Source organism: Toxotes jaculatrix, chromosome 5 (genome assembly GCF_017976425.1).
Source record: "Toxotes jaculatrix isolate fToxJac2 chromosome 5, fToxJac2.pri, whole genome shotgun sequence".
Classification (NCBI taxonomy): domain Eukaryota; kingdom Metazoa; phylum Chordata; class Actinopteri; family Toxotidae; genus Toxotes; species Toxotes jaculatrix.
The window spans coordinates 19,762,718-19,783,887 of NC_054398.1; the positions used below are offsets into that span (position 1 = coordinate 19,762,718).

At 37.9% G+C, this 21,170-nt stretch overlaps 4 protein-coding genes across 4 annotated transcripts; 2 read left to right on the forward strand and 2 right to left on the reverse strand.

Annotated features, from left to right (window-relative positions):
• Positions 1–313: 313 nt before the first annotated feature.
• On the reverse strand, positions 314–5,566 carry zgc:136858 (uncharacterized protein LOC678543 homolog). The gene is made up of 19 exons (XM_041039071.1): positions 5,462–5,566; positions 5,251–5,365; positions 4,986–5,160; positions 4,606–4,717; positions 4,106–4,212; positions 3,850–3,976; positions 3,572–3,692; positions 3,305–3,390; positions 2,974–3,110; positions 2,831–2,890; positions 2,687–2,750; positions 2,500–2,594; positions 2,276–2,404; positions 2,051–2,165; positions 1,821–1,958; positions 1,468–1,634; positions 1,276–1,358; positions 922–1,104; positions 314–836 (listed from the first exon to the last, which is right to left on the reverse strand). The coding sequence occupies exons 1-19, from the start codon at positions 5,538–5,540 to the stop codon at positions 815–817; spliced, it is 2,115 nt and encodes a 704-aa protein (XP_040895005.1). The 5' UTR covers positions 5,541–5,566; the 3' UTR covers positions 314–814.
• A 200-nt stretch (positions 5,567–5,766) lies between these two features.
• On the reverse strand, positions 5,767–11,580 carry LOC121182515 (interleukin-17 receptor A). The gene is made up of 11 exons (XM_041039073.1): positions 11,117–11,580; positions 10,994–11,015; positions 10,120–10,263; positions 9,811–9,944; positions 9,583–9,703; positions 9,395–9,442; positions 9,138–9,295; positions 8,888–8,971; positions 8,714–8,783; positions 8,305–8,397; positions 5,767–8,219 (listed from the first exon to the last, which is right to left on the reverse strand). Exons 1-11 carry the CDS (start codon positions 11,240–11,242, stop codon positions 7,351–7,353), a joined length of 1,869 nt encoding a protein of 622 aa, XP_040895007.1. The 5' UTR covers positions 11,243–11,580; the 3' UTR covers positions 5,767–7,350.
• A 1,885-nt stretch (positions 11,581–13,465) lies between these two features.
• On the forward strand, positions 13,466–16,674 carry LOC121182519 (troponin I, slow skeletal muscle-like). Its single transcript, XM_041039077.1, has 9 exons — positions 13,466–13,627; positions 14,939–14,969; positions 15,191–15,194; positions 15,357–15,398; positions 15,504–15,635; positions 15,713–15,802; positions 15,902–16,072; positions 16,162–16,270; positions 16,373–16,674. The coding sequence occupies exons 2-8, from the start codon at positions 14,959–14,961 to the stop codon at positions 16,246–16,248; spliced, it is 537 nt and encodes a 178-aa protein (XP_040895011.1). The 5' UTR covers positions 13,466–13,627; positions 14,939–14,958; the 3' UTR covers positions 16,249–16,270; positions 16,373–16,674.
• Positions 16,675–16,956: 282 nt separating this feature from the next.
• Positions 16,957–19,829, forward strand: LOC121182518 (troponin I, slow skeletal muscle-like). The gene is made up of 8 exons (XM_041039076.1): positions 16,957–17,060; positions 17,826–17,853; positions 17,980–17,983; positions 18,094–18,135; positions 18,242–18,373; positions 18,824–18,913; positions 19,090–19,263; positions 19,464–19,829. Exons 2-8 carry the CDS (start codon positions 17,843–17,845, stop codon positions 19,548–19,550), a joined length of 540 nt encoding a protein of 179 aa, XP_040895010.1. The 5' UTR covers positions 16,957–17,060; positions 17,826–17,842; the 3' UTR covers positions 19,551–19,829.
• Positions 19,830–21,170: the final 1,341 nt, after the last annotated feature.

Consider the following 21,170-nt stretch of genomic DNA (forward strand, 5'->3'; position numbering starts at 1 on the left):
GCAGATAGACAAGTGCTTTGTGGGAGATTGAGTTTTCGGTGGTTCTAAAGGAGGACCAGGGAAACATTTTCTACAAACGAGTGGAGAGAGCACATTAGAAGAATTGTACTTAAGTACACGTGAGTTGTTTTTTTTTTTTTTACTTGTGCACTGACATTTTATACGACTTTTAGAGTTTAAATGACTATTCAAAATCTTTTTAATACTATATAGAATGTAGTTTAAGACCAGTTTCTCAGTTTTCCCAACCTGAGAAGGAACAATATGCCATCAAATTATTTAACAAGTTAATGACTTTATTGACATTTATATCAGAATTTTGTCACTCCGTTACAATGATTCCTAATAATATAAATAATTAATCATTCAACTCTGGGCTTGGATAAATAGCAAAAAAAATGAAGAGATGGAAGGATTAACCAATAACATACTTATCTAAGATCCACATCCAAATTTTACATAACAAGTATTATTTTTACCGTCAAGTTTTGTTGTAAAATGTTTTTGTAAGTGATTATACCACATTACCTCCAGCAACAGGCTGGGAAAATATCGAAGAACCATTGTAAATGAAATTTTGGAAATACTTTTTTAAAAAGTGGTTCTACTATTTTTAAGAAGCCATTCTGAGTACTTCCTCCATTACTAGTGTTAAATATGTACTTTTCAATATAAGAAATTAAAACAGCAAATACTGTGTTGTGCAAGATATCAATTAGAACTATTTAAAATATCAAATAAAATTTGTATTTATTGGTTTTAGTATAATGTGTCATCTTCAACATGCATTTACTTACAGTGCTACACACTGGCTTCACATGAATCCAATCACAAATCTTAAGGACGAAAATTATAAAATATTGAAAAATGTATTAAAAAAGAACAATGTTACAAAATTAAAAATACTTTTAATCTATCCACCTGAAGCTGGGTTTGGGCCAATTATGAGTGTGGTCTTTGTTGGGATCCACAGAGTCTAAGGTGAGCGTGGGGGCGATTGGGTGCGGTGATGCCAGGGACAACCGTGCAGCCAGGAGCCCCATCCGTACACAGCTGTCTGTGTCTAGCCGCTGGAGGATCCCCGCCATCAAAGCCCCTGCAAGACTGCAGACAGAGTGGGGATGAGTCTCTTTTGTTTGAATTGTTTTGGCATGATTTTGTGAGAGAGATAATAGAAGTCATGGGAAATGAAAAGTGGCTGAAACTGTAGCAGCAGGAGAAAAAGATGGGGAAAAAAGTAGGGAAAAGAAAGTAGGTCAAATAAATTTTTAGCACCTATCTCCTGCTCCTGATACATTCATTGTCTCTTCTGTGGTAACAGTCGGCGCTGGGTAGTGTACAGCACAAAGCCGTCTTCTCTGCAAACCCAAGTGCAGCAAAAATTATCTTCACTTTTACTGTCGTCATCATGTAATCAATGTGATCATCATCATCTTCACTATCAGTTTAATTATAGACAGTCCTTACCCTCTTCTGCTTTCTTGGCTGCAGGTTGACCGAGCCTGCATCATGCTCTCCACACACCAACACACCATTAGCACCCAGAGTCACCACCAGACAATGAAGATGCTCCAGAAGAGGGCGTGAGAAAGCCAGAGCAACACTCAGCACCTCCTTGAGAGAGCTTGGCAGCACTGCCACTCCACAAGACAAAACCACATCCGTAGTTACATTCTCACTATTTGCATGTTTTTTTTTACAAGAAACCTAACTCTAACAACTATGGGTGGAAATGTGTGACATACACAAAAAAAGGGGAAGTTATTCTACAGTCAAACCATTAGATACCGTTTTCTGTCTGTTCGTGGACTTCTGTTTACCTTCAGGTGTTGGGATACCCAGTGTTTTGTTCATGGTGCACAACTCCACTAGGTTTGGGGATGCATAGGACAGAGACTTCCAGGCGTCTGACAGAAAAGGCTTACAAGCCTTTTCTGAATCCGTTGGCTCATACCAAACTGTGACATACATTGATGTCATTACATCAAAATCAACGAGCTTCTGTTCACAATCTTTTAATGTCATTTAGTGACCATCTCCACATTCTTACCATTGATGTTGTGCTTTTTGGCAAGACAACAAACATAGTTGATGGTGGAGACAGGGATATTTCCATCGAGACACACAAGAGTGGCTGATGAAAGCTGCTTCTCAAACTGTGACACCTACAAAATGAAATTCAAAGATAGAATAACTTTTCAATGTGAATATGGTATTGAAACACTAACGCTGGACTGATCTGGCTAAAAGGGAATGCCTTTGTCAGAAAACTTACATACTGCTCTGTGATTTGCTGGTGGATATCCATGTCTCCCAATCCAAGACTCAGTTCTCCACTCTCAGTGATAACAGCACAGTAAGTAGCTGTGCTTTGGTCTTCCAGCCTGGCCACACCACTTGTGTTCTTACAGAAATAAGAAAAAGACAAGAACTTAGCATTTACATATTTAAATGAGAGGGATTTTAATAATGCTTAATAAGAATCTAATGTTCACATACCATATGTTTACAGTAGTTTAACACTGCATCACTGTGTGAATCAGCTCCAGTAGCTGAGATGAACAAAGGTCTGTGACCTAAGCGACTCAGAGAGTCTTGAAGGGAAACATCAAAGAAATGAGTGTGAGACAATCAGATTTAAACTACTGATGAAAATGTGCATGAACGCAACCAACAAAAACCTCACCAGCAATGTTTCTTCCTACACCACCAAATGACTGACAGACACTTCCTGGGTTAGTCTGTCCAAACTGAAAGATGCAACAAGTTCTCAGAAGTCATATATGGTCTGGAGTAGTGTGGCCAAGTATGTGTTGTAAATTAAACTTACATGAATTGTTTTTGTTTTTCCTTTAGCAATAAAATCCACATTTATTCCTCCTATGACAACCTGTAAAACAACAGCACCGCAGGCATTGTATCGTGCCAATATTTGACTACACAATAAAAAGTGCATCGTGTGTTTATACTTACAATATCTGATTCTGATTCAGATGAGTGTTTTCCAGAATGATGAGTTTTGCCTCTTGACTTTCTCTCATTCATTTGTTTAGACAGTGCACAGGCTATCTGACTTCCAACTTTAGCATTGTTATGAATGAGCGCAATGTCTTGAAACATAACAGGTTAAGGGTAGTGTATTATAGCACAAAGGTAATCAACAGTAGACACTGCAGTTTAACACCGTCAGCCTTAGAGACAACACATTTATGAATCTCTTTTGTGCCTTTTTTTTTTTTAAACAACTTGATATAATCATGTTCTCTGTTTGAGTTCTCAATGATTCAGATTTTCTCAAGGATACTGGCCTGAAGGGACTTTCCTCTAGTCAGTTCGTTGACCTTCTGAAGAATGAATGGTGTCACATCTCTTCCTGTGATACTCTTAGAACTGAGTGAATCAAAAAGACAAGAGAAAGTGATATACTTCTATCTTCAATCAGCAGCAGGCCGTTTGATTTGCTTTATTATCACCACAAAGAAATCTAGACCAATTTTCTACTCATGTCAAAGACAGAAATGGCTGCTGAGGAAACAACACAATAACAGATTACAGCAGGGACTTTCTGTACCTTGCCTCTGTCACTGCAGCCTGTATGGCTTCTTCTATCTGCTGGCCTGCAGCTGCATGTTCCTCTGGGATGGGCACCGCTAACAGGACACCACTTTGAAGACCCAGGGACAGAGTGCTTGCTAAAAGATGTAAAAGCCAGACATACAAACAAATAACAAAAAAATAATGAGACACAATGTTACAATCTGAGTCTGCCAAAATAAATTGATGATGGACATTGGATCTGTTAATGCTCAAGGCAATTAACAATCTTCATGGTATAAAATGATGGTATACCAATGAGTTTTGCAGCCTCTGCAGGGCTGCTGACTTGGCATGGGGAAGTGAATCCGCTTTGTGGAGAGAAGAAGGCTGGGAAATTCTTTGACTTTCCATAAGTGGCTACACAGACACCATGTGTCTCCTGATTAAAGATACACAGCAGAAGAAATAACCAGTAGCACAAGAATTTCAGTTTAAATCACACATGGAATCCAAGAATCTGATTTGCCATTGTGTGTGATTTTCTGAAAAAGTATCCGAATATTCTTACGAGGAACTCAAGAGTGCGACCAATGTCCAGAATAGACTTGACCCCAGCAGAGACCACAGCAATAGGAGTCCTACCCATCTCTGTCAGGTCTGCACTGATGTCCAGACCTAGAGGAATAATCATTTAATCAACGGTAACTAATGGTAAGCATTCCCAAAACTATTAAGGTATTTTGAATAAAGTGTTAACATCTTATTCTTCTTCACATGTCAAGAAAAAAGCAAATTCACTATCCTGACAGTTTTGGTGTTTTTACGCATGAAGGCCTTCCTCAGAGAGAACTACCCCATCAGCAGGTGGGCTGGCTGTTAAGCAGCCTAATCTGTTCATGGTCTTTGTCATCAAATACCAAATGATGATGGCACTGTTCAGGCTGAGGAAGACCTCTGTGTGAAAAACCATCCAGCCTGTCTGCTTTCATGGTTTGCTAAGACAAATAAGATTTTCAGTGTGTCCGAAAGTAAGATGGCTGTTTTCCAGCACGATGCGTGTCAGCTTACTGTTCTCTCCATCTCTGTGAACTCCTCCAATGCCACCTGTGACAAACACAGGGATGCCTGCTCGATGTGCTGCTATCATAGTGGCTGATACTGTTGTTCCTCCTGAAAGCCCCTGTTAAAATAACATACACGTACAGGAATGGATGCACGACAATCTGAAAGGAGCTATTCTGCATTTTAAGTACTTTTGAGACTTTAAGCAGATTTTGATGATAATACTTCTGTTATTTTACTTAACTGGGATTTTGAACTCAGGACTTTTAAATGAGAGAGAGAATTTTTAGACAACTCTATTTCTACCTTTACTTAAGTAAAACCATCTGAAATCTTCTTCCATCACTGTGAAGTTCATATGTGAGTTTAATGTATTGCAGTCTCACATTGCTGATGACGTATGGCAGATCACGGCGGGACACCTTCAGGGAGCTCTTGCAGTTGGCAAGGTGGTCAAGCTCCTCTGACGACAGACCAACATGGACTTTGCCCTCAATCACTCCAACCGTGGCTGGAGTGGCTCCTTCAGCTCGCACAATGGCCTCCACCTCTTTTGCTGTGCTGGATGAATACAATACAGATGCTCATTATCAGAAATCAAAACAACTCCGTATTAGCTGCTGGAATCAGTTTGTTGACACTTCAAGGTACCTCAGGTTGTGTGGATAGGGCATGCCATGTGTGATAATAGTGCTCTCAAGGGCAACCACAGGTTTGTTTTCTGCCAATGCCTGTTGCACAGATGGATGAACTCTGAAGAGGCTGTCTGAAAGAAGAAGTCAGGGTGAATTCACAAATCATCCTCCCCATCATTATCGTTATGCTTTGAGCTGTGTGTAGAATATACTTTCAATCCATTTACCATTTTTGCACCATGCACTCTGACAAGTTGTAATTCCTCTTCTCAGAATGAGAGCAGAGCCTCTCTTCAGCATCCTCATTCTGTTCAGATATCAAGGTAAATCCTGAAAACATGATGAAGTTCAAATTTGAATGTGAAAAAAGCTGTTTCAGCTGATCCTCATCGTTCAATCAACTTGACTAGATCAATCATCTGTCACTGTTGCAGTCTGATACTGTGACTAATTTACTATTGTCTCAGCATAAGTATTCCTCCCCCTCAGGCAAGAACTGGTAGTTATTTGCAATAAAACAAGAACTTGGGAGATTAATTTTTAATTGTGTAATATGTTCAGATGACATTTATAGTAAATAGGACATGTTGTTTGATTAAGGTTTAAAAATAAAACAGACGAAGCGTTGAAAAACACTTAACAATGACTGTCACCTCTGAAAGTCTCCTTGCCAGTATGCATTCAAAAATTACAGTCTCACAACATTAAATACAGACAATGTCAAAGCCCAGTCTTCATGGTTCTTCCAAATAAAATGCACTAATGCCTTAAAGGGACTATGAGATTGATTTTGTACCTAAGTTTGCTTCTTACAGTCTCCTTTACTTGATGAAAAGTGTGTAGAAATCTTAAAGAAAACTGTTTAGGTCACAAAATGCGGCCTTGTCAAAATCAAAACTATAAACAACATTACCCCAGTTTCTTGAAGGAAATGTCAAATAGGCTCCTCAGGCTGTATCACACCCTGCAGTGTGTTTTCTGTCACTGCAAGGCACAAGTCCAATTCAGCCATTGTGAGGATTTTCTTTGCTCCAGTTAGTTGGGTCAAATTCCCACCACCCTCCCCCCACTGGGGCCACTCTCAAAAACTGACACCCAAATTCCAGAGCTGGGGTCTGTATTGTTATCTTTTCCTCCTACTTCAGTGCATTTATGCACGAAAGATTCTTAACTTAAACTTATTCAAATTGAAAAAAAAAGTTTAAAAAAATTAAGTGTACAGCTCTTTTTGTGCCAACATTGTAAGTTTAACAGCTTTAGTTTTTAATCTAATATTTCATCACTAATACTGAGAGAATAGGAGACATAGGAGAGTAAATACAATCTCAAATTACACTGTGTAACTGAAAAGCTGCATCAATCCATAGTAGTAAGAAGTAAGAAGTCATCATCATGAACTAATTTCTGGAAATACATGCTCTGTGAGTACTCAATGAAAACTTCCATGCTTTCAGATATTAAAAAGTCCATTACAGATTACATTCAGCCAGGTCATTATTAAAAAAAAATTCTCCACAAGCAGTGTTTGGTGCTTACCTTCTCCCGTGCAACAAAAATGCTAGAAACTTTGCCCAGTAGGTTGAACTTTGACCTGAATACTGTTTACACAGCCCACAAGCATCAACCACAGATCTCTGTGGTCTAAACTACTTTGCAATTGTCTCTTGGCGAAAGCAAGCAATACTCAACATTTATGTAACTTGCAAAATTACAGAAGAACAGATTTCTTGACAAGCAAATATACAATGTGCAATGTACAACCAGAGCATGTTTGTGTACAAAAAATTCATAGATGTTCTTTGTAAAAGTTGCACATATGTTCTGCCATGATATGACATATAACAACTGATTCCTTGTTTTTGTTTTTTTTTTTGGTTCACCAGTATCCACTGGAATATCAATTTTGAATTTCTCTCCACAGATTTCTGTTGTTCCTAAGACACTGTCAAGGAGTTTGGCCTTGGAAACAGGACATAGTTTTCATCAAACTGCATGACTGACTGTCCTCGCAGGATCTTTTTTCTGAGCATCTCAAGACCCTAATGCAATCAAATCAAACTGGCCGCATGTCCTCTAGAATAAGATGATTGAATTCAACTGCAGAGCACATTTGGAGCTATTCAGTCATGTAGAGTCCTGTTTTATCTGCAGTGAAGTCACCTTCATGTGTCTTTACATGGCAGATTACTTGGGTAAACTCAGGTACAGAATATGTGATGAGGTTTGTGGTTGCACTGTCATAGATTTCAACTGAGGGCTCCACAACCTCCAAGTCTGAGCTCTCCAGCAATTCATCTTCAAACCACTGTGGATGCTTCACTTGGTACATATGGAAAGCCTCTATTGCATCCCGCAGGGCTCTACCTGAGGGGCACTGATGATACTCGTTCTCGGAAAGCCCTGCAATGTGATTCATTCTGCCTGGTTCATGCTTTTCTGTGTCCAGGATTCTGAAAAAGAGCTCCTCAAACTGTTTCATCAGCTTATACCGCACTGTAATGTTGAAAGGTGAAGGAACATCCTCTTCTGAACAAACATCATCAAAATAAGCCACTATGTATTTTTCAAAAGATGCAGATCGGATAAATTGGGGGACCATGAGGCTGAGGGCTGGAGTGAGCATGTCACCTACAGGTGAAAGGACGTCCTCTCTCAGAAAAACCTTTTTGTCACCGCACATGGCTCTCCATTTGGCTTGTACTCCTGGTGAGCATAGGATTAGTATCTTATCTGAAGAGTTTTCTATTTCCTTTATGTGGCAGTCCAACCACTGAATGCTTCCCAACACTCCCAGTGTGGCAGAGTCCAGCAGATCCAGGACCACTTCAGTACTGCATCTGGTTGCCAGGAAGCCACAGAGCTTGAGAACAATGTTTTTGTATAATGGGTGGTCGAGGGAGTAGATGATGAGGACTCGCTTTCTCTGTTGCACTTGAACTCCCTCTGGTTGGTCTTTGGCAACAGATGGGGATGTGTTCACAGAACCTGAGAGAAGGTTGCAGGCAACTTATTATTTTTCAATTCAAGTTGTGTTTTTTATTCAATACAGTTCATGTATAGGAAGGCAAACCTTTATGAGATGCTCTCCACAGTAAATAAAAAAGACAACCCTCAAAGACAAGCAGCCCCACAACTGCCTTTATGAATATAGTCCGTGGTCCATCTAAAAATACAAACATACATTGGTTAGGTAAATACCTTTACAAATACAAAAAAGTTAATTAAAACATGATTAGGCCAGTGATTCCCAACCTGTGGATCGATGGGGCTTCCAAGATGATTAATGGGAGAGGAAAGTAAAAGAAATAAAGTTCTGCTATATAAATCAAAACTTAAAGACTTCCGACACTGGCAACAAGGGGTCACAAGTGAACAGAGGGGTCATGAGCCAAAAAGGTTGGGAACCACTGATTTATGCTTTGTATCATTTAGTCATTGAAAATCTACCATAAAGTATATATGCCAAAAGTTGTACTTACAAAAGCAGTAATTTATTTTTTCCTCGTGGCGCCTACAGTCATGTTTGCATCGTATAAAAAACGGCTGAATCTTTAAAACAACAGAGTAAGGTCAGCTTTTGATGTTATAGCTCTAAAAGTGAGATTACATTGTTAACTGTTTGGGATGGGACATTAAATTAAAACTGAACTTACCGTAAACAACATTTCACATTGTGAGAGCTGCCAGAAGGCAAATGCCTTCAACTCAAATGTCACATTCAGTGATGTTCCATTTTCCTGTTTGTTTAATGGAATAATAAAATGCATTCTGGCTGAATGTAGTTACTCTACAGTATATCACACTTAATAAGCAATAAATTATATGATAGTGACATATACCAAGTCTGACAACAGTTATTGTTCTCATCAATTTTAAAACAAGTGACATATTCAGTATATTTACCTTTGAGACATTCTTTGAATAATTGAAAGCCTGGCTCTGGATAGATACTAGGTATCTCTCTGAATACTGTGCTGCCTCAAAACCCAGAACAATGTAAAGCTTTTCCTGTTCCTTATCAACAGACATAGCAGTGGTGATGTTAGGCTCCCACAGACTACCTGAAATGACAAAACATGCAGAGCACAATGTATAGATGGTCCAGGATTTGTTTGGGTACACTGGTCAAACTCGTGAAACGTAAAGAACGTAAAATTTACCATTTTCAAGACATATTTGAGCTGTTTGGATTCTGCTGTCATGACATCCTGACAATGACAGAAAATAGTTAGTGCTGGATTTACAAGACGTATCAAATCACTCAGTGAACTCTGGTAATGATACCGGAAAAAACTCTATATTAAGCACACAATCCTTGGTTAGTGATCTAGATGGGGAGGTAACTCACCTGGGATGGTAATTTGCTTTCTTATCCTGTAGTCCCCACCCTCAGGTTCTGGAATATTAACAACTGACACCATGTATGTGTGACCAGGCTCTACCACAACTCCATCCAAATGAAACATCCACTAATAAAGAAACAAAAAAAAATTGTGGGTGTCTAATCTGTTAGTACAATGTGCATATTGGTTAGCACAGCTACAGCAAAAGGGAAACAAATATATTTTTGTCTTACCCTCTCAGAGTTGTGGGATTGGTTATTTGGTTTCAGTTGACAGCAAATATTGTAAGAAAACTGCGCACACATACTTTGATTTGTACTTTCATCCACAATATTTATCTCTGATCCATTAAGGCTTAATACACTTGCTGTGAACAGAAAAGGGTGTATTTATTATATGAGCGCTTCTTCTTAAGTCTAACTTTATCTTATGCCTCTTCACTTTAGATGAAAGACTGGCTGGTGTGCATCTTTTATTTGAAAAAATGTGAGCTACAATAAAGAATTTTTGGTTGCAGTGCTGCAGATTTCAGTATTACTCACCATCTGACTTTAGTTTCCATGTCACATTCATAATAGGGAATTTCAAATGTTTGTCGGTCCCAACTCCCACATGGTGAGGGCACCACTCTGGGCCGGTAGGAGCAAGTTGTACGACCATGCGCTTCTCTGAGCAGTTTTCTGGCACTTAGGTAATGGTGTACAGATTATTATGTTTCAAATACATTTCACTGATGTTTACTTATGTGCAATGATGGAAAATAGCACACAAACATACAATACATTTACTCAAGTACAGCACTTAGGTACAGTTTTGAGGTGTTTGTCAACAAATAAATTATGATATGCTGTTATGAATTAAGGTAATTTTGACATTATTTATGTTTAAATTCACAATTTACTATACCAAGCAGTAAAAAGTCATTACAATTAGCCACACAATTATTAGCTGCAACATTACAATGATATAAATTGATGCATCAATAATTACAATATAACAAATGCTATTTTGAAATGGAGCATTCTGCTTAATGAGTACTTTTACTTTAAATATATTTTAATGCTAATATTTTTGTAGTTTTGCTGCAGGAAAGTATTACCACATTATGCCATTACTACTTTTAGTTCGGAAAAAGATCTGGGTACTTTTACCACTGCTGCTCATGTGTGTGGGCGGATGAATCACATAAATGTTAAATTAAAATGATATTCTAATGCTCAAATTATTCCACCTATTCCACCTCCACAAAAAATAACAGTAAATCACTGTAACGTCTGGGAAAAAAAACAGTCAAACGCAAAGATAATGACTATTTACACAAGATATTGCCACCCTAACCATAATGGCTGAAATCTTTTCTATTGATACAGTAAGAGTTTGACAGAATTCTAGTGATTTGAAAAATAAGATACTCACTGACTTTGCAGTTGTCAAGACCCTGGAAGATATGACAAATCACATCAACTATAAATCCACTTCAATTAGCGTTTACAAGATTGTGTGTATTTACTTATTTTGTACAACAGATTGAACCCTCACTGGTTGACTGCAGTCCAGATGTTTGTCCAAAATCCAAAGAGAAGATGACAGTGTGAATCCAGCGCTCAAACAAAAACAGAAAAAAGTAACATGGATCATTCTGGGGTAGCTGGTGTAGCTCCACATTACAGGTGGAAAAACTTTAAAATCTACAGAGTAAATAAAGTAAATACGAAAAACTGACAATAATCAGTGTGCTTGAACAAACACTGAGAAGACTGACTGGGGTCTGATTTTAACCAGTGTAACATGTTCACATTAATCAAGCAGTGACATCTGAAAACACAGGAAGGACACTCTTATCAAATGTGGTTTGCAGTTTCCATTCTCATTGAAAGCACTGCATAGTCTGCAAACATTGCTCTTTTCATGCACAAGACAGACTGATGCTGACTGCAAACTGATAAGTCAAAGCATCAAACAGTCACTAGGTGGCAGCAGTGACCAAATTTACAAGCAGTACATGACCATGTTTCAACCGTGTAAATTTTCATTTTGGTATTTTGGTCTGACCTCAGGGACCTTATCACCTAAATATACAGATAACAGAACATCTAAGGATCAACAACAGACACCCCTGGATTTTCACCACTAAACCTTCAGCTATTCACTGTTTGGTTACGAGGGATTATATTCTATAGGACAAAAATGTGGCTGTCGCTGTGTGCTAATTCCTGCCACTTCGTCTCAGTGTTAGTGTGTCTCCTACTGGACAATGAGCTAAACTGTATCAGTTTACATAACACCAAGACAGACGGACGGATGGAGAATCATGTGCCACTGAAATCTGACCAGAATAGACTGTAGAGGCTGTATGTGATCTCTCCTCTGTGTGAGTGGTGTCACGGCAAATTCAGAAGCCATGGTGACACCATGATCCAAAAATAGAAAACATGCTGCGTTCAGGATTTTGCCAACAAGATTTGAGTCAATACTTCTTTTAACCACCCCACCATTTAGAATTTGAAATTATATAAACAACTAATGAATAATTTAAGTCACATTATAACAGTGTACTGTTGCTGTAATCAGATAGAAGAATATTCGTCCTTTCTTCCTTTAAAACTCTATGAAGCATCCATAGCTGTATATGTGCTTGTGTCTCTCCGTTCTGTTGTTTATTTTTACTAGTTTTCCCTTTCATTTGTGCTGCATGTGCTTACTTGTGCTTTGACATTGCTTTGTCTCCTTTTTGTCTTTTTGTTTTTTTCATTGTCTGCCCAGTGACTTCAGATGAAAATCAGCCCTTTGGCTAAACAGTGATTTATATAACACTGTTGTTCTCTCTGACTTGTTGTACATGCTGTCAGTCTAAATGTATTCCCAATGACTGCCTGTAATGTGTTGAAGGAAGTTTGGGTTTTATTCTATTGCTCATTAAACATGTGAAAAGCCACAGTACAAGAACTGATCAGTTTTGTGTAAAGTTCACATTATGTGTCTTTGTGGTGACATTCTTGGCCATTGCCATTAATCCATGTGTATGTCAGTTTGTTTTAACATCACACATTTGCATTTCTAGTTTTTATGTGTGTAAATAAGTTGTTTAACTGTATTTACATTTGCAAACTCACCTGACAAAGTATTTTTGAATCCAAAATCAGACTAAGACCATGTTCATGTGTGAAATCATATCATTTGTCATTCAATATTATCAAGCCTTTGTTTACTGTTTGTGCAGCAGTTACAGGTGCATCATTGGAAGAGTTATAAATGTTGAGATATACATTAACATTAACACTTGTATTGTTTTACAACATTATTACAGTCTGTTATAATGTTATAAATCACATTTTAAGTGTGTATATAGTGCTTATAAATCCTAATTAGATCAGGTTAAAATAAAGTTTTAACCAGCTTTTCAATACTGAATGGCATTAAAGTTCTACAATTACACTGTTAATTTTTGAGCCATGTTAGTCATGTGGCTCCAAGGATGGCAATGCCAGTCTGATGGATGGTTGGTCCACCCCTTTGGTCCAGACTGAAATGTATCAACAACACATCAACAAGTTGCGGCTGTAGACTCCCAGACATAGATAACAAAATTATATTATTTTATCAAAGGACTTTAAACTTCAAATTCATCTTAATAAACTCCAACCTAATCATTTGTTAAGACTGACTTTAAAAGGCACCTTTCAAACTATTTAGATTTTGATGTTAGCTTCTGCCAATACACCTCATGGCAGGAATTTCAAAAGCAAACACGCTGAGGGCACCTGATATCTGCAGAGAGGAGAACTCAGCTGTCAGTTAGGTGAGGGGTGTGTGAGATGTGCCCTTGTGCTGTGCAATCACATGAAATAAATAGGTCACGGGTTGAGGGCAAATCAAAAAGGGATTGTACATTGTGATGTAGCAATTGTCAGGTGGACAGGGGGTCTATTTTAGCGAGCCATTCACATGAGACTTTGAATACGTAAATCTTTCACTAATAACCATAAAGTGCTTTTTCTTTTCCTGACTCACCACTGGTGCTGCTCTCTCTGATTTCCTCACATTTTCAAGGTAAGTTTGATACAATAATCAACCTGTTATGTATCTCAATAAAGTAAAAGTCTTAGTGATTTATTATAGACATTAAAAGGGGCTCTTAAACCTGACATTGCAAGATTAAGAGACCAGTTTTCCTGCTGTGATAAAACCATATGTTTGTCTGGGGATGGTCTAGTCCAGCTTTATTGTAGGGAGCAGTGAAGACCACATATCAGCATGCCCCTGACACAGATACTGTGGCTGGTATTTATGTGAGGGCATCTCTGCTATGTTGCTACTTTTGACAAGGTCTTAAAGCAACTTATCGAACGTGGCTCTCCAGCTTTGACTTTTACAACACCTCAAACGTCTTGATCATCTCTTGATGATCAAGTGAGGAAATGTAACCTGAGGCTTAAACTGCCAGCCAAAGTATTGGTGGCTGGTAACAGCACGCTTAACCCATGGCTGTGGCTGAAAAGCTGGTGTGATAAGTGATGATGGCCTGCTCACATGAACTGCCAACCTCCTGGATAGAGGGCAAGGCTGCCGGCTTCCTGAAATCGTCTGCTGCTTTGCTTGTTTACCTTGACTTTCGCACCCTGACAGGCTGGCTTAATTTAAATTGGATATATTAATGTGTTGTGTCAGAAGGACTTACATGCTTTTGTTCTGTTTATTAACGTGGAATGCCATGGTTAAATTCTTTAGAAATATGAAGTTGTCATAAAGCTAACGATAAAAAGAGAAGGTCAAAGAAAGTCAGGGCAGGAGACATCATGACAGATATAAAGTAGCTATTTGGCACAAACTTGTTTTCATTTTCATTTTAGCCATCTAAACTGGAACTTTATCGGTGTGGATGCCAGATAAATGTAATTAACAAACTAATTAAATAGAAAGCAAGCGATAACATGAAAGGCTCAGTATTGCATACTGTCCCCACAGGTTTGGTGTTGTTCTTCTCTTGGCTGCCAAACCTTTCTGCTGCTTGGCTTTCTCTGGCATCATCAAGGCTATAGCAGCTGCTAGGACACAGCAAAGCATGGGGGAAATGTGTCCAAATATAGCCCTGCAACAGACACCTAGTCAGCCCTTTAAAACAATAGGAAGGATTATCTGGCCCTGGAAGAATACTGAAATGTATCTGAAAGCCCCAGAGAAAAATTAGTTTAAATAAATCTGTCTAACAGTTAACAAGCTGGATTCACCATGTTCATTGTAGAAAATAAAACTGAAACTTTGATAAATACTGAGAAACAATATAATAATCTTTTGTACAAAGTGCACTGTGCATTAAAGTGTTGTGATATATGTGTTAAAAAAATGCTGTTTCCATTCCAGAGGTACCATAAGCTACAACCATGTCTGAGGGGTGAGTATTAGCTTCTTAAAATAGCCAATTTCTGTACAACATTTGTATGTAAATACTTAAAGAAATTTAAAAAAGGAAGAGAGATGTTGAATCCAGGTGAGAAACTTCAACTTCATCAACTTTTCTTCTGTCTGTTATCGCTGACCTGCTTTGGAAGCCTTTCCACTGTTTCCTGTGGTTTCCTAAATAATGATTTTTTTTTTTCATGTCACATGATGAAGTCCGGTGAGTCCATTGTTTCTTTCATAAAAATCAATTAGTTAATCATCAGTATAGATTCAGGAGGAAGTTTTATGCATTTCATGCTCAAAACCTACACTGATACCTACACAAACTACACAATACTAATTGTATTTGATGCATAAAGTGTCAACATCTTTGTCACAGAGAAAGCCAAAATATTCAGCAACCCGCCGACTGCATTTGAAGGTAAGTCTTAAAGACGTAGACGCCATATATGAACAGTATTTTACAGTATGCTGCATGATTAAAAACTGAAATGGCTTCATTAATTAAGGCCTTGCTATCCTGCAGTCCAAACTACTGAAGAAGGCAGCGTCTATGCTGGTGGCTGAAAGTGAAGCGAAGAAACAAGAGAAAGAAAGAGTTGTGAACGAGTGCTTCCCTCCTCTGAAGCTGTCAGGTCTGTCAGTCCAGGAGCTGCAGGTACTGACTCAACAAGTATTACTGATTGGACCATTATTATTTTACATATTTTATGACAGTTCTTTTCTTCTTTGCAGGATCTTTGTAGAGAACTACATCGCAAGATTGATGTTGTAGATGAAGCACGTTATGATATGGAGGTGAAGGTAGCCAAAAATGAGAAAGAGGTACAGTCAGCCACAAATAAAATATAATACATTTACTGACCTATTTGGATGTCATAGTTGGTTATTGGTTAATTTGTAACTGTGATGTTTGTTGTACAGATCCAGTCGCTGAATCAGAAGATCATTGAGCTGAAGGGGTTGAAGCGGCCTAACTTGAAGAGGGTGAAGAAAACAGCAGACGATATGCTGGGCGCATACACTGACACCTCCAAACTCATGAAGGCTGATTTCAAGGCCAACCTCAAGACAGTGAAGAAAGAAGAAGAAAAGGTAAATCTGCTGGCAGAAGCAATTATCCGCAGTGGATGATAAGCTACATTAAAACATAATTTACAATCTACTGTGTCATTATTTTACAGAGGGAAGAAGTGACTGACTGGCGTAAGAATGTGGAGGCCATGTCTGGTATGGAGGGCAGGAAGAAACTCTTTGATGCAGGACAATAAGCGGGTGCTCGTGTTAGACAAGGTTGTGTTAGCAACACATCATCTTTCCTTGTAAATCTTGAGTTTGTAATGTCCAAGTGTATATATTTGTTTAATGAAATCCCTTTGTTCATCTTTATTTCAGAATCACTGTCCAAATACAAGAGGGTTTCCATTACAGGATGAAACAAAACTAGCTTTGTAAAGAATGATGTCAACCATTGGCACTAAATTAATTCACTGTTTAGATTATACTGTATCAAAATAGCTGTAATCTTGATTTAATGTAAACTTGTATGTAAAGACCACCACATTGCATATTGAAATTGTGCTAAAGAAAAGGCTAATTAAATTTATTAGTTGGTCTTTTAAAGTGCAGTATTTATATTATACAGATGATGGCACTGTCGCACTGTAATACATGTGATACTGATTAAACGACCACGATCACTTGTCTGTTTTGTTTCTTTGGTTTGTTCAGATTTAATTTTCAATTTTTAATCCGGCTATTTTAATAGCAGTTAAACTCATGATGGTGAACTCAATTCATAGATTAATTTATTCATTACTACAGTTAAGGCTGCTCTAATAACCTGTAATCTTAGTGTTGAGAAACGGGAGCGTGTTGTAGTGGTAAACCTGGTGCTGGGGGATGCCATATAAAAGTGAAGTGATATACAGTATACTGGCCCTCAGGACAGACAAGGCTATTTTAGTTGGCCACTCACAGAAGGCAATAGGAGTCCTCACGTTTGACTTGAGTTTTCCTCTGGTCATTCAAAGCCAGAGACTGTTCACCTCAACAGGTTTTCTGCAGAGATTAAAAAAAAAAGGTATGTGGATGTTTCTGTTGATAGAGCGGCTTAAGAATACATTCAACAATTTGACAAATTCACCTGTTGCATTTATCCGGAATAATTTAGGCGCCTTACTGAGATGACATGCAGAGTTGATGGAAAATGAACATGAACACGCAAATTTACTGTTAATGTAAGATTTAATACAGTTTGATCTTTAATAGGACAAGGTGGCATAACCAAATTATGACCATTATATCTATGCTTTTAATGTAAAGGTACTTCTAATTTATTCATTTAATGTTTCCATTCTCTCAAGTAATTTAGATGGAAATGTGCTCTTCAGCCATTTACAGCACCAAATAGCAACAACCAACAATTTCAGTTATTTTAACAAATCTCCTGGGATTCTTTTGCAAAGTTTTGTGACTGTATGTCTTATGTGGTGATAATCAGTTCTGATTTTCATTGTGACGTGGCTGCCTTGAAAATGGATCGACTCCAGCTGGGATTACAAAATGAACATCATTCAAACAATATGCAGCACTCATGCAAGAAATGTTGCTAATGTAAAGGCTTAATGTTGGTATTTTAGCTTATGAAGGTCTGGATGACTTTAACTTGGCTCAGTCAATAAGAGGTGAACAAAAAGTCTGTGCAGTAGTAGAAACAAAAATACTGGTTTATAAAAAAATAATAAAATATAAGTTTATAAAAGTATGTATGTATTGCATCTACTGCAACTATTACTTTATTCAAATCATTCATTTCCTAAGTATAAAATCTTTCATTTTTTAACAGACAAAAGGAATCCAACCATGTCTGAGGCGTAAGTTATATATTTTTTGATTATCTAAATCAGCGTTTGTAAAATAATCCTTCTGATCTTCATAATGTCATTATTAACTCTTATATTATTCATTTTTTCTTTTCCATGTCTCACTTTCCACTGCAGACCAGTAAGTTATTCTTGTTACTGTATTATCTAAAGCATCTTTATTTAGAACCATGTGTGTCTTTTTATGTAACTGTTGCTTCATTAGGTTTTTGTCTTATGCCTCCTGTGTAGAAAAAATCAAAGATCTCTGCATCTCGCAGGCTGGCTCTGAAGGTATTGTCTCTTTTGCCTTTACAACACAATCCATGTGACCCTCCACAAACTGCTTCACTAAACTATGTCAGAGAGAAAATAATTCTCACATTTTCCCCTAATTTAGACCAAACTGCTGAAAATTGCATCTGTGATGTTGGAGAAGGAGAAGGAGGAAAAGAAGCTGGAGAGAGAAACTACTCTGAGTGAGAGAGTCCCTCCGCTCCAGCTGTCTGGTTTGTCCATGCAGGACCTTCAGGTATGTTCAGGTCCCAGCATGACACTAAATTATACTACAGTGAAAGAACATGGTTCAGATGCTCCACACATAAGTGTTCCTCTGATGTATACAGATGCCATGCATACAGTATGCTCATATATCTAGTAGGTGCATTAGAGGACAGGTGCCTTGACATCTACATTTTATATTTTGGGTATTTAGCTGATATTATTGTTTAAAGCAACCTTCAAATCTTTAATAATTCATACTGTAAGAGAAATTATTCATTTGCATATTAAATACACAGTAAGCAAGCACTAGTAGGGTAGTGTTCAACAATCAACAGAGTAGCAACAAAAACACTGGACTCCCTGGTGTAATGTTTCATAAATGTTGCATCACCACACAGAAAAATACAACCTTTAAAACTGAGATGTGCAACTGTGCAATAAGCCAATAAATTTAATATCATTCTCTTTCTGTCCAAAGGCTCTGTGCAAAGAACTGCACCATAAGATTGATGTGGTAGATGAAGAGCGCTATGACATTGAAGCCAAGGTGGCCAAAAATAATAAAGAGGTACATCTTCATTCGCATTCATATGATATAATTCTGTCTTTAATTTGTGGATAGCGTAATAGGTTTGCTGAGTGTGTTTTAATACATTTTAAATATGTTCTCATTGTGGTCTATTGGAATTTGTTCTGTGCACAACTGCAAAAATGTTTACTTACATTTATTATTGTTTCGTGCAGATTGAAAATCTGTCTCAGAAGATCTTTGAGCTGAAGGGTAAAATGAAGCGACCTGCTCTCAAGAGGGTGAAGATCTCAGCTGATGCCATGTTGGGAGCTCTCCTGGGCTCTAAGGTCAAAGAGTCTGTGGACTTCAAGGCCAACCTCAAGACTGTGAAGAAAGAGGAGGAGAAGGTAAGTGTGGCAACTTTAACAGCAGATTGATTTTCAATTGTGTTCATTTTTATGTTTTCAAGATTATGTCAGGCTGGGTTGATGCCTTGGTTTAAGGCTCAGATTAGGTTTGAATCGATGCAGTGGTATGGTTCATGTTGTGTTGGGGTTATTTTGTTAAAATACAGTATCACTAAGAATTATTTTCTTCTTATGAACAGAAAGAGGAGGTGACTGACTGGCGTAAGAACGTGGAGGCCATGTCTGGTATGGAGGGCAGGAAGAAGTTGTTTGATGCCGGACAGTAGATATATATTTTTGGACATTTTAAATATGAATGCTGTTTTACAACGGATGAGAATAGAGTGAAAAATAGAGTTAATGTCAGATTCAGATTCAAAGGAAGGGAACTGTGTATATTTTGCATACAGATGAGTCACAGTCTGTGGTGGTTTTATGGCACTGACACTTTGAAAAGAAATGAATAATTGTCTACTCTTTCACCACAGATAAGAACATAGTGACATTTTCAGTGTTTCTTGCTCCTGAAATGCCTGGGAAAAACTGGTTTGTGTCATGATATTAAACACTTCTGATTTAACACAGACAACTGATGGTGCACTTCTTTCTAAATATCTACCTTATCATCACCCAAGTTGTTCTTGACGCAAGACTGGGATCACACAATAAGCCAGATGGTAGTAACAGTTCCAGGACTTGGCAGCTGTCAACAGCAGCAGCTGAGAACAAAGTTGTTAAATCATCTTTGTAAATCAAAGCAGACGTAACATTCACAGTTCTTAAAAATAAGAGAAGGTCGCAGGTTCAAGGCTGCAATAAACCCCTGAGTAAAACAGAAAGGAGCAGCCAGGACACACAGCAACACTACTGCTACTATTAAAAAGTAATATTTACAAACATACAACAGAACGAGCAATTTGAAAAGGTCAAACTGTACTTTGGGAACTTGTTATGGGGAATTTTAACTGTTTTCTGACCAAGTAACAAGTAATGATCGACTGAACCAGAAAATAATCTGGTAAAGAGAAAAACATCATTACTTGCAGCTTTTATTACAATAATAACCTCCATCTAGTATGTTAAAATGGATGCCATTTACTAGAAGCTTTTATCAAAAGCAACTTTGAGTACCATGGGCCTAGTGAGGCATCAAATTTCTAACCTTGGATGAATCATGAGACTCTACTGCTGCTCTTTCAGTCATCGCACAAATGTAATTACAAATCACTAAACTAGGGCAACAACTTTCTGTATGACTAACTCTTGACAGTGCTAATGTGGTTAATTACACACCAGGGTGATGATAGCATAGCATATTAAAGGGGAAGTCCACTGATTTAACACATAAAGATAGGTTGGGTTACTATGCATTACACAGAAAGATTGCAGTTGCAGTAATAAAAAAAGACCCTATTGATGGCATTATGGGAAACAGAAAATCCTTCTGAGAGCTCCCCAACTTTATGGAAGTGGAATACCTTATCATTGTGGTACAACTTTACAGCAAAGAATCATCTAAAGGTCGTACTTGACTCAAGGTGTGTACTACTACACTTTTTATGTGTAATTGTTCGCTGCCTACCTATTCTTTGTGAGAGCAGTCAAAGGGCACAGCCCTTTGACTGGCTGAAGCTTTGACTCCCTATTACAATGATGCTGTGACGCAGATTAGCTGGCTCAGTTTACAAACCATCAAGCCCTGACCAGCACCTGTCCTTGTTCCTCTACTTCCCTAAATAAAACCAGACTAACCTTTGGCTTTTTTCTTGCCTCCAAGGTAGTATCATTATAGTACTTCTAACTTTTTGCAATGATCTGATAAAAGTAAGAATATAGCCCCACCCAAACTGATGCAAGGAGGTAAAGCAAATCATTGTAGTTTAATGGAAAACATGTCTCAAAATTAA